The sequence below is a fragment of the Porites lutea genome, chromosome 7, assembly GCF_958299795.1.
Source record: "Porites lutea chromosome 7, jaPorLute2.1, whole genome shotgun sequence".
NCBI classification, from domain to species: domain Eukaryota; kingdom Metazoa; phylum Cnidaria; class Anthozoa; order Scleractinia; family Poritidae; genus Porites; species Porites lutea.
Genome location: NC_133207.1, coordinates 30755429 through 30768325, shown reverse-complemented (window position 1 = coordinate 30768325; position 12897 = coordinate 30755429). Strand labels below are relative to the sequence as shown.

At 40.5% G+C, this 12897-nt stretch overlaps 2 protein-coding genes across 7 annotated transcripts in view; both read right to left on the bottom strand.

The window, feature by feature from the left end:
* Positions 1-1232: 1232 nt before the first annotated feature.
* LOC140943114 (bifunctional protein GlmU-like) lies at positions 1233-3377 on the bottom strand. Its single transcript, XM_073392173.1, has 2 exons — positions 3131-3377; positions 1233-2526 (listed from the first exon to the last, which is right to left on the bottom strand). Exons 1-2 carry the CDS (start codon positions 3350-3352, stop codon positions 2284-2286), a joined length of 465 nt encoding a protein of 154 aa, XP_073248274.1. The 5' UTR covers positions 3353-3377; the 3' UTR covers positions 1233-2283.
* A 1278-nt stretch (positions 3378-4655) lies between these two features.
* Positions 4656-12897, bottom strand: part of LOC140943057 (uncharacterized) — a 40287-nt gene continuing 32045 nt past the window's right edge. For 3 of the 6 annotated variants that reach the window (XM_073392096.1, XM_073392098.1, XM_073392099.1), the window contains 7 exons: positions 12633-12891; positions 12066-12120; positions 11851-11925; positions 10649-10894; positions 7286-8897; positions 6199-6296; positions 4656-5696 (listed from right to left, as the gene is read on the bottom strand). In XM_073392096.1, the coding sequence (XP_073248197.1) occupies positions 5346-5696; positions 6199-6296; positions 7286-8897; positions 10649-10894; positions 11851-11925; positions 12066-12120; positions 12633-12891 (2696 nt within the window). In that variant the 3' untranslated portion in view covers positions 4656-5345. The remainder of the gene's footprint in view (positions 5697-6198; positions 6297-7285; positions 8898-10648; positions 10895-11850; positions 11926-12065; positions 12121-12632; positions 12892-12897) is intronic. The other 3 variants (XM_073392100.1, XM_073392097.1, XM_073392101.1) reach the window with 1 other exon arrangement.

The window sequence follows — 12897 nt, the reverse complement described above, 5'->3', positions numbered from 1 at the left end:
GGTCACATGGAGTAAAACATTCCTTTCTAAAATCCTGATCCAATTATAAATCCTGGTCTGTCAAGTGACTGCCGTGTTTTATTTTGGGAGGCGGCAGGGTAGGGGAGAGAGGCATGTTGACAGAAAGGTGTTGACATTATAACATGATATCACAGGAAAAAATAACAGATCCCCAATATTGGATTTTTTAGGGTATTTAACCCTTTAAGCCCCGAAATCCAGTTACAAATTCTCCATACTAATCTCTATACATTTCCATTAAGAATTAGTTGAGAGAATTTGAAAAAAGATCAAGGCATTTTCGCTTTGGTGATCATTTTATTAATTCTCATAACTCTATCTCTTGACAGTGTATGGATATTGTTCGGAGAAAATTGATGTTGGTCACTATTGGGACTTAAAGGGTTAAAGAATACCCACAAAAATCCCAAATTTGGCAAAGTGAGACAAGTCCCAACCAGGGAATTCCCAACCAAGTTCCCTGGTTGGGACTTGTCTCACTCTTCCAAATTTGGGATTTTTGTGGGTATTCTTTAAATACCCTAAAATATCCAAAAATGGGAATGTCTCATTTTTTCCTGTGTGAGGATGGCTACATTTCAAAAAGGCCTTCAAATACAATATTGTTCTGCACTAGTTGTTTAAAAGGAGGTTAGTGTTATCCACCAGGCCCTGGTTTTTAAATGTTAGATAGCACTATCTACTGGATAAATCACTATCCAGCAGATACGTACAAGGGAAAACAATAAATATTGCATTATCCACTTGATAGAGATTTATCCAGTGGATGGTGGTATCCACCTCTTCAACACATTAAGTTTAGCAAATGTGTCAGTTCATTTCTGGATGACTTAGTGCATAAACAGAAAGTGACTAAGTTGGGATTGTGAAAATTACTTTTTTCCCAAAGTGACTAAGATGTGGTCTATAATATGGCCACAGAAGAGACTAATGGGGTAGGGGTTCTGAGAGGCCAGTGGCACATACCCAGCAAAAATTAACCCAAGTAACCCCCCCACCCCCTCCGGGATCTTGATGGTCAGTTGTATGAAAACAATAATGTACATGGTCTAAATAAGTCAAGGGGTAAAGCAGTAATTTATGTGTTGAGGCGAAGAACCACTACTGATCTAGATCTAGGTTAAAAAAAAACTTACAAGGAAAGGTTACAAATTCCATCACATTTTAATGAAATGTTTCTGTTATAATACATTTTAAACATTATTTAGTCAATAAACCTCTTCTGGAAACCGCTACATCATGACTGAGAGATGGTAAAAAGAAAAAAAAAGTTGGTAAAAAAAAGCAGCATTGTTTCAAGCAGTGAGGTGAACAATTTTGTTACTATTTGATGTAAAAGTGGGCCAGCATGAGGTCTATGTAGTTCATATCTGTTCTCATTATTTCGCGAATGCACCTCATCAATATTAGAATGTGCAAAATTTAGATTAAAACAACTTTCATTTTCCTCAAAAGCCTTCTCTTGGAGTATACTTTTTAGGGCAAGCAATCAATCACTATTCCTTTGAATTCATGTAGTCACCATCTTTGATTTTAAAAGTAGAGGAAGACTGGGGAGATAAGAAAATGCAATCAATAGGTTCGGTATAAGGAACTGAGTAAAATTTAAAATAACCACTTAAAAAAGTGACAGGATATTTGAGTAACAGAAATTAAATGAGTTATAAGGCAAGAGTAAACAGACTGGACTAAACTGCCACCACACAGCCTCTTTAGACTAAATTGATGATACTAATGTGTAATGAGGAATTTATGTCACTAAAGACCAAGGGCCAGAAATGTTCCCCAGCAACTAAGGCCAAGAGCCCTGTCTACTTTCATAGGAAACAAATAGAAAATAGGACCAAAAGAACTTCCTAGCTTCCTTAACCCTTTCAACCTTAATATCAAAATTGAGATTCTCATTTACCATCCCTATACTTTTTCAATAGAAGTCGTGGGGAAAATTTGTCGAAATATCAATTAGACTCATCTTCACTGATCATGTAATCAGTTCTCATGACTACTCTGTTTTCTAAGGCATTGATATTATGAGGAGAAATTTCATGCTGATCACTCGTAGGGCTTAAAGGGTTAAGCAGCAATAGCATATACCCGGCAACTTGATATCTTAGAGACAGTCCTGTGTCATGGTATGAAAACCAGGAATGAGGTGTGGGTGTTTAGGCATCACAACAGAAAAATTTAAAAGCAAGTATACAAAGATTAACTGTTCAAAAATTCCTATGCATCTAGTTTATGGTTAAACTTTTAAGACAGGTGTCAGACCTTTTCTTTCACCACCAGTTCATCAAAGCCAGTCTCTTCATCAAATTCTCTGGTAAATGAAAGCATGTCACAGTTTCCAACGACAACTTCGGCAGTGGTGAAAACTTTCATGTTTCCCATAACGTGGCCACCAACAACATGTCCATCTTTATCTGAGAGAGCAGCATGAAGATGTCCTTCATCTGCTAGAGTTCCAACAAGTGAGACAATCTCATGTCTTCCTTCTACTTCAATTATCTGGTTAAGACAAAATCAATTGCAAAAAAGTTATAATGTTTCTCTATTACAATTGGCTCAAATTACAAACCCAGGGGAAAAAAACTGGTATGGGATAGGGGAATGGGGTAAAAAGCTAAAGCATTGGCTTAAGTGACTGGCAATTTCAACACACAAAATAGATTTTGCTTTTGATGGCAGTCAGATCCAAACATGTGGGGAAGTGGGGGTAGATTTCCACACAGTCTCATACATTTCTACACCGGGTGATGGTGGTGCGGGTGGGGGGGGGTTACTCGACAAAGGTTTATACTAGGGGAGTCTCTGCCCGGAAGTCAAACGACTTACCCTTTCATATACAATTTTCGACGGAAAAGGTACCCCTCCCCCCTTCGTATACCTTCTACTGACATATGATAGTCCCTTTTACACCTAGTTTTTTTTTTCTGGACTTTTTCACAACTGAGATTTCTACCGGCATTTTCTAAGTTTTCCAACACGCAATCTTTGTGCAGAGACTACCCTGCATTCACACTAATTTCGATGAGAAAGATTAACATTTCAGCTCATTTTGTGAGAGAAGTTCTGTTGCTTCTTTCTCGGACAATGATGAATATTAACTCACCTCGGTCGGGGTGTCTTTAGAAACATTGGCAAGTCGAAGAGTAGCACTAGTCACGCTTCCCACGCACGAAAGAACGAAAGGGGCCTTCAGATTGTTTTCCTTTACGTAACTAAGAAGGCATTCTCTTATTTCCTGCCCAGGTTTTAGGCGCATGGCGAAGCAAGATAGAGGGCTATGAGGCTTGTCTGGAAATCGTTTATTCGGAATACTTCCCTCTGTCATCTTGTCAAAGAGTTGTGTGACAGTCGTGACTCAATCCAGTTTCCGACAAGGACTGGGACAGAGCAAAGAATGAGGGGAAAAAAACAAACTATCCTGATTAGTTGTTTAGTTTTCATTATAGAAACTGCATTATCCATGAAAACTGTAACCAGGTAAGAGAGTGGAGAATCTTCTGCTGACGACAAAGTAAAGTAGATCCGTAACTTCTAACACCGACGTTGTCTTGAAAATTTTGTAACCTTTGACCCGCCTTGTTTTACGGTATTTTGTGACATATAAACTTTAGTTCAAAGACACAACCTTTGGTTTCTGTCAGTAGGCTACAATAGTTTCGAATTATCAAAGTTCATACTTAGCTCTGAGACTAAGGGGAATAAAACAAAAGAAATGAATTATTTATTTCTACTGAGATTTCAATGCGATTTCTCTTGTTTTATACCCCTTAGCCAGCGTCCTCCTCGGGCGCTTCGTTTTTCGCATGGCAGAGGCGAGCGCGAAACGAGTGCAGGTGACTGGTGATAAACCTCAAGGAACAGACGCCCGTTGTCTCCTTCCCGCCTTCCTTTGCGCGCACATTTTCATCAAAAGAGAGACGTCTGGGTACGAGGTAGCCCCTTAACCATGAATTTTAGTAATTCGAAAGTGGCCTATAACCCTATTCGCGAGCCGTTGGCGATTGTCTTCATTTTTTTTCACAGTGCCTTGACATCTGATTTATCTAACTCGGATTAATCATTGAGATCTGATTACTCTAATGATTAATCTAATCATGATCTAACAAAAATAACTTTAAATTGCTGAGAAACAAATCCCATGATTTTCCACACCTGGAAAATGAAATTCTTAGATTACATGACTTTCCAGGTTTTCCATGACCCGTAAGGATCCTGGCTCGACAAGGCTAATTGAAAGACTTACTGCAGGCTGGGTATGGTTCCAGTCTTTGTCAAAAGCAATGAAATCTGGTTGTGTTGAAAACGTTGAACAACTGTAGACTGTTACATGTTGGGTATGCTGTGGTTCATTTGAGACTGGGGCCTTAGGCACAAAATTTATGAATAGGCCATTTCCGAGTTCCAAAAAACTCTCACTTTCAAAACGAGGCTTAGTGCAAAACCTTCGTTGTGAAAACGAGTTTGATTTGCATGACGTTAAAAAATCATCAACGGCTTCGCACTTAGCCTCGCTTTGAATAAGAGGCTTGAGGCAACTCGAAAATGGTTTATTCGAACCCTCAAAAACAAATCCATTAGAAAAGTAGTCAGAATATTTATTTATTTACAGCCATTTTTGTTATAGTTGTTTTCTTATAAATATGGACATAACTTAACTCTAAAGAAGAAGAAGAAGGTGCACTCAAATAATCAAAGACACTCCAGAAATTCTAGTGAAGTTTATAGGTTGCCCCAAAGGCTTTTATATGGGCAATCTACCCTATGATTCTTGTTGTAGAAAATATCATTTCAGCCACAAAGAACGAGTTCCATTACCTCTTTATCTGCGCGACAAAATCACCAACCAAATGTGTTATGCATGTACAAAAACGTATTTTGGCAAAAACAGAAATTGTAAAAAAAAAGTGAGGAGAAGCCGCGTTGGTCGATTTCAATTGTTTTCAAGTGAAATGGAAGACCAGAAAAAGACACTGAAACCAGCACGTTTAACTTTTCAATCATGCAACAATACAAGCACCCTCGACGAGATTAGTCACCTTCGTGATAATAACAGTGTAGGGGTTATTGCGTTTAAAACAATGTTCAAAAGTTCTGATCGTACTAAAAGCTCTATGTTTAACCGGCTTCAAGCTCGCTCAATTCAAGGCTATGCATTCTTCGAGGTAGTGTCACAATACAGCAGTCGCTGGTTTAGTGAAGAACTTGTTTCAATTGTACTTAAACCAATCTGAACATTTCTGGCTGCACTGCCAGTATCAACTTTTACTAGAAAACTGCGCCGAGGAGGAAAACCCGGCGCAACCACTTCGCAACGGTTCTTATTTGCCAAGTTTTTTGGCCACCATTTCCAATAGTCTATCAGAATACTTTTCCAGTAAAACTTCATGCACTTCAGCGTCCACCTCAGGAATAGAAGAAACTGAGAACTCGGAAAATCTCCTAACGGTTGGTGGTCCCTTAGTGAGTTGGTCTAAGTTACCAGTTGACATGCTGAACACGCCACTAAGAGGCCTGGAAGCTAAGCCTGGTTTTCCCCTGGGGAGGGAGGAGAGTTCCCACTTTCGTCTTCGAAGACGTGCTTCGTGAATTCGCTCTTCTATCACTGAAAACGTGCTTGAAATGTTCGACAAGAGAAGATGGCTTTCGTCTGATGGTTCCTCGTCCAGCACCTGTGAGATGAATACATTGAGTCACGGACAAGACGCTGATTAGCACTGAAGTACCACCGCCACTACATACTGCAATATGTTGGTTTTTAATACAAGACCCACACACCCATCCACCCACCCTTGTTATCTTTGTCGGCATACCTATCTGCCGCGTAGAAGTCAAGTCAAGTCAATTTTTCTGTTTCCTTACATGTACGTACGTTCAAAAATCACGGATAAATTAAATCGGCATCCTACCTTAAAAATTAAAAAATGACGGATGAAAGAAAATAGCCCCGCTCCTCTTTAAAACCTCTTATTTCACTGGACCCCTATATTTCACAGCTCTTTTGCTTTGGGGCTAGGTTCAATTGTTAACTTTGTTCGTTCATTGTTTTCCCAACTAATCCTGTGAGACTTTGGTAAAGCAGCGAGGCACCGGACTAAAACCTTTAGGCTTTGTTTGAGTTTGTTGTTTTCACTTTTGTTAATTGCACAGCATAACCAGGAAAATCAACCTCACCTTAGCCTGCAAATCCATGACATCATGAAAAGAATTTAACAAGTTGTCTAGGGCTTTCTGACACTCATCTTGATCGACGACCGATGCACCAGCGGAATCTGACAAAAGAAAAATAAACGAACAATCACTTGACCGAGGGCCACGTCTCGTATAACCTGAGATCAGGCGTTTTTTTTTTTTTCGCTTCTTTGTTTCTTTGGCAACTTAAAGGGATAATAGGGAGAGGGCATGATCTCAGGCTACGTCTCATAGAACCTTCACCTTACTTGAATCTGTAGGACGTGAAAAGAACCACAAGGGACGGAGCAAATTTCTGGCGGTGTCCACCCCGTAGTGTCTATTAGCCTGTGTAGCAAACACAAAAAAGGGGAGGGGAGGGGAAAAAATCGGGCTTTTTCTCCCTACTCCCTTCTACATCCTTTCCCATTTCCCTTTTCGACGCCTGTCAGGCAGGCTAGTATCTATCTACTGTTTAACACTGGGGGCCTTCATGAGTCATTACTTCATTAAAAATTGTAAAGTGCACCATGAGCAGCAGTCTGGCAAAAGTGCCCTAATAAGTGTTGTAAATTATCCCTGAAAAGCTCTGAGGGAAGTGGATGATAAGATATTTATTTAGGTTTCAGGATGTGAGTCTTATGGTACAAGCATCTATTTCTGTGCAGACTGTACCATACGTATGCAGCCTCCTGCCAAGGGCTTCAACACATCCATTTATTTCAGTGTTAAGATAATACCGTATTTTCTCTAATAACCGCTCTTCCCTAAATAAAGCGCAAAAACCGTCAGAAAAGTTTCACATTTGTAGTTTGCTATTTTGCCCCAAACTTCTAAACTTGCACAAAACAACAAAGTACAACGCTGTAGCTTTGCTTTACACAATTCCTGAAGTGTCCTCCCCATCAACTAGTAGCGCGTAGCCCAAGCAGGGGCTATAAAACGACTTTTAAATTGAACAGTTTTATACACTAATTTAGCCTCGCTTTGAAACAGAGGCTTGGGGCAACTCAGTAAAGGCCTATGGAAACTGCTTGAAACAGATGGAAGATTGGAGAAAATCAGATAGTATTATGTCATAATTACGTACCGTGATCCTTGCCAACAGGAGACCGTCTGTTACCCGTGGGAGGACTGGGACTCAACAGATTTGTCTCAGACATGCTTAATCTGATTGGCTGAGGCGGTGGTGACGCAATAGCAGCTGAAAGTTCAGCCGACAGTTCGCTAATGTCAGTCATGAAACTTGACCCACTCCCATTCCTCGCGTATTTGACAGGAGACGTGACTTTACTAGTATTTAGATCAGAGCCTATTGCTTTCTTTTCGAGAGAAGTTTCTTGAACTGCAACCCCTTCATTACCAGAAACTTTAGACGAAAGCACAGACGTTTGATCCAAAGTTATTTTATGTTCAGCTGAACCACCATTTAACAAAACTTCAGCTACTGTGCTGGATTCTTTCAATGTTTTACTATCAACATTAACATCTTCATTGTCCTCGCACGCGTTTCTGTCCTTATTCTCCCTTCTCTTCGAAGCAAGAGGTGGCGTCTCTAAAATAGCGTTACTCGACATTGGCCTCTTAGAAGAATTCCCCAATTGATTTGGAATATCCATGGTGTCAACAGTTCTGGAAGGAGGAACCGTAGGATCTAAAATAGATACCTCAACTTTGTGAAGGTTGCTGTTTAAATCTCCCAAGGACTTGGCTTTTTCACGCCTTTCCTCTGAAGTTACGCGTCCCTTTTTCTCGCGCAACTTGATCGCCTTTTCCGAAGAAACACTAGCATTTGTTTTAGCACGTGTTTGATGATTAGGTTGTATCTTGTCTGAGGTCTTCTCCTCTTTCACGGTATTTAATGTAGCTTCATCGTGTTTAACAGATCTCACATGGGAGTTCTTCGTTTGCGAGTCCGCAGACGGATTTGACGAACGCCGCTCCGGTTGTTTTCTGTTCAATTGCTCATCCTTGTCATCTTTTCCAGTTTTCTGTAGCTCCGTTGTGGGACTCGAGGTCCTTCGCTCAGGATGTCTCTTTCTGGATTTTTCATCCTTGTTTTCTGGAACTGTTTCTAAAGCATTGTTATCTAGCTTGTCTACGACTTGGGAATCTTTTAACAGTACCTCTGCCATTGGATTTGAACTTCGTCGCTCTGGATGCTTCCTTTTCACTTTTTCCTCTTTATTATCTTTCACTGTCTTAACAGCGCTGCCATCTTGCTTACTCGTTATCACCTGAGGATTTTTCCCGGACATATCCCCGGGATAGGAAGCTCGGTGATCGGAGTTCTTTTTATGTTTCTCTTCCTTATCATGTTTAGAGCTTCCACCGAGAATCCCAAGCGACTTTCGCCAAGATTTCCCCTCGGCTTTCGGTGACGCTGTACTACCAGTAGAACCCTTTCGCTCAAGTTTACCCCCGGTGGATTTTCCCTCGGATGTTTGTTTTCCCGGGGGAGGTGTAGATCTCCCTTTGTCTTTATCCTTTGACTTGGATTTGTCTTTGTCTTTTTCCTTTGTGTTTTCTTTATCCTTATCTTTGTTTTTAGAAAAGAAGGCGATTAGATGTGACGCCGAACGTTTGGATTTATCCGAGTCCTCTTCCTTTGCTTCAATACCCTTCTTCGCTCCAGTGATCTCCTTCTTTCCAGAATGTTCCTTATCCGCGTATTTTGTGTCTTTGACCTCAGTTAACCGAGTCTGTAAAGGACAAAAAAAATGGAATTTCCGGCGCTTTAGTGGATACGAACTAGCCGGAAATGAAATATTTCTGAGGCACGGGAGCAGTGGGGACTGGGACGGTTTCAGTTGAAGGTAGTGCTATAATTGTGCTATAAAAGGTACGCTTATCACTAGGGAAAGCATTCTAGGCCGACACCTCGTAGTGGTATTAACGTATTGTTCTTTCTGCGGTGTTCGGCCGAAACAGCCAAAATAAACCTAATGGTTTGTCCGATTCATGTTGTACTGCGTAGTGGAGCTGAAATAGACTTCTTGTTATATCACGGTATTACGTGCAGGGACTGGTGGAGACCTAACAACTTACTGTTCCAAGAAAGACTAAGCTTAGATAAAACTGGAAAGGGATTCTGACACGCAACAGTGGATTAAAGAAGCCGAAACTCGGCTAGGTTTTCATTTGCCGCTGGCTCAAAAGATCGTCCTTCTTTGTTATCCAGATGCAACTATATAGCACTCTACAATAATCGTAAAGTTTAAAAGGTAAGTTTTCTGCATTGATTGCAAAGGGCGCTTTCCATTTAGGAAAAAACCCGGAAATTTAGGTGGTAGCAAAAGTGGAATTTCCGATTGGTAAAAAGTTGCTCATTTGGTCGTAAACCCCGGTACGTGGCGGTGCCCGACCGTGGACCTGGAACTGATACAAACTACGAGAAACGTAAATGGAACACGACATTCCGTTCGGAAACTCCAACCGGGAAAACGGGACCACCTTTTTAGATTTTCCACTTTTTCTAGGAATTTTCCAGTGGGACGAACCGACGAAACGTGTTCCATTTACCGCCGAACCGGAAATTCCGGAAATTTTGACTAAATGGAAAGCACCCAAAAAAAGGCCACATAGCGGAGAGAATTTCTAGGCGTTCACAATTTCTACAGACTCCAAATAAAAACAAAGTTTCAGACAGCGAGATTTTGATTTATGTTGAACCCTAGCTAGCACGTTTTCGCAGAAGCGGTTCTCTTTCAAGTCTGCTGGTTGTAGAAATATCATAGCCGGTGTTACGGAAGGCCATAGGTTCAATTCCTGTCGGGGACTCAGATTTTTTTGTTTGTTCCACGCTCGTGAGATGTTGATCACACCATTTCTCATATCATAGCCAAGTGTACTGCCTCGCTAGAAAAAAGATTTAGAGGGTCTGTCGTATGTATCTAGCAAGTATCCTTGTTTGTTAACAACAGTCGAGAGATTTAATTTGATCCATCGCAAAAAGACTCGCAAAGTCTTTACTAGAAGGTAACAACTAAATTCATCACTTTAGCCAATCAAAACTCGAGCCATTGAAAAGCGCGGGAAAACGCAGCCGACTGTGACATGATTTCCTTTTTATTAGCTGAAAAAGTGGCGCGTGTTTTCTGAGCCAATGACAACAAACGCAAAATTACTCTCGATTCTTATTTGAAGCCCCTCACAAAACGAACTATAAATAGGGCCATTTATACGGGGAAAAATAAGACGCGTCTTTCATTAGACGCCTCTTAAGTAAGACGCAAACTATCCCATATAAACGGCACATTAAGACGCGACTTAGCAAAGATGCGTTATCGAAGAACAGGTGTTAAAGACTGTTCTTAGACAAGACGCGTCTTAGCTAAATTTCAATCGAAATGTGCCGTTTATACGGGATAGTTTGAGTCTTATTTAGGACGCGTCCTATGTAAGACGCGTCTTATTTTCCTCGTTTAAACGGCCCTAATGTAATATTCAATACCTCCAGCAAGTTTGTAATGACTGATGGCTTGCTGCTTGAGTCCGTTAAGCTAGAAACTGGTGTATTCTCGGCTTCTTTACCAACACTAGTGACAGCAGTACCAGCAGCAGTTGTAGGAGTAGTTGATACAGTGGTCAGATGTGCTGCTGTTGACGTGACGCTTGCTGTGCTAGAGACCACGCTCGAAGTGCTAACTGCACTTGTCGGCATTTTTTTCAGGATATCTTCCTTTGCTTTCCATCCCAGCTGTAAAATAACATTCATCTCTTTTATTATCCAACCATTAAAGGTTACTAAACATCGTTCTCTGTTGGCGCTTTTTATGATGCTCACTTTACGCGCCAAACTAATTTTCTCACAGACAGTAAATCTGCAAATCACCAGTGAGCCAATCCTATCTGATGCATTATTTTGATTTTGTAATAATTTTTTAAACATTACTGTTATTTCCTCCTTTTTAAATTCATTCTAATTTATTTGCTAATTTGTCTTGTAACTAAAAAGCCCTTTTAGGTCATCGTGTGGACGCTAAATCCGGATATTTTTATTATCCGGTGACGTAACAAGATCGAACCGAGTTCGTTACCGTGAATATTCAAGATGGTGCCGAGTGCCATTTCCGCTTCTCTACTTCTTAGACTTCAGTTTCAAGTCTTAAAGGTGTGTGCAGTTAAAAGTAGCTATGATTACTGTACACTTCAATTATGCCAAACCGTGCGGGCATTCTGAGGCTTCTTTCCATGTAAGACGGACGAATCGAGCAAACTAATGCTTGGTGGGACAATTTTGCCAGCGAAACAGTTATTGAAGAATGGTGAAAAAAAATTCGCATAAGCCGAACATTGCTTTCGTACAAATCAGCTGAGAACCTGAGAGTGAATCCAGATACGTGTGGACGAGCAAATTCGATTTAAATACGCTTCATGTGAATGAGGAAATGTTTGAATCCGCAAAGAAAAAGTTGTGGATTAAAAAATATCCGCCGGATACGTGTGAACGGGGTCTCAGGGAGTTACAATAAAATATGTATGTAAGTAGCGTAATGAAGTCATAATGGGAAACGGATTTCTCTTCGATCGCGTTCCGTTTGATTTTCGCTGACAAATACCGCCCTTTTTTCATGTCTTGGGGTTTTATGTGAAAGGTTTTCTTTAATCAGCAACGTTCTGTGAGAAACTTTAAGGTGAAACTTAAGTACTTACGGCTTCCAGTCGCTTGCGAGTGGCTTCAACAGCAAGCGCCATCTCCTCCTTGCGTCTTTGAAAATCTTGTTTCGACTGAAACAAAGAGGTGGAATTAAATCGGGGTTAGACAAAGCGAGTTAAACTGAAATACCCTGCAAGCCAAAATAAAATTCTTACAAAACAAAGCAAGAGTCAAAGAAGGAAGAGTCAAATCTCCAAAATGAAATACATACATCATCAAAGTGGTGGTTTTTCTCTTCGTCTGTATTTGTTGCCAACAAGCCAGGCCTACGTAGGTATAGGAAAAGTGTGTGAGAATACTTGCTGAGCTTTTACCATAAATAACAAGAAAGTAGTCATATAGATTATTGTTCAACCGTGACATCAAGATGGCTGAATATTATTGGCCAATTTCTGCTTCTATGCGTTTTTCCATAACGCAAAAAAGAACGAAGTTAAAATTCAGCCATCTAGACCGACCAAGCATGATAAATAAAGAATTTACTGTTATATGGCTAAAATAAAGAGGATACTATATGGCCGCGCGGAGACACGAAAATCTCCAAGCGAGCATCCAAAGTTCTGTCTATTTACATATCAACCCCAATGACAAACCAAACCATTTCAATTTATTTTTTTTGTGGCGAAAGGCACGATTTATTATGTTACCATATCAATGGTGATCTTTCACATTTTCACGTCTGAAAATATCATGTTCTCGCGCTAAAGCTCATCTGGTATTTCATTAATGTTCATATAAATATATCTCTTTTAAAACATGGTAAGAAATGACTTCATACCGTCCAGGTTGGTGTGATCTTGACAGAAATCTAGCCGAGATACTCAATCTGGTCCTCATTAGTTTCTCTGTGTCCAGAGGCGGAGGTTCAGTTACTTCCTCTTCCGTTTTTATCCCTGGGGAGCTGGTACCAAGACTTTCAAAGTATCTTCCAACTACCTCCTCACCCTCCTCTCCCGCGGGTTTGTTTTCGTCTTCTCCAAACGGCTTCACCTCTTCCGAAGGGCTGGTAACCTCGTCTTCATCCTCTTCGCTGGAAGCTTTAT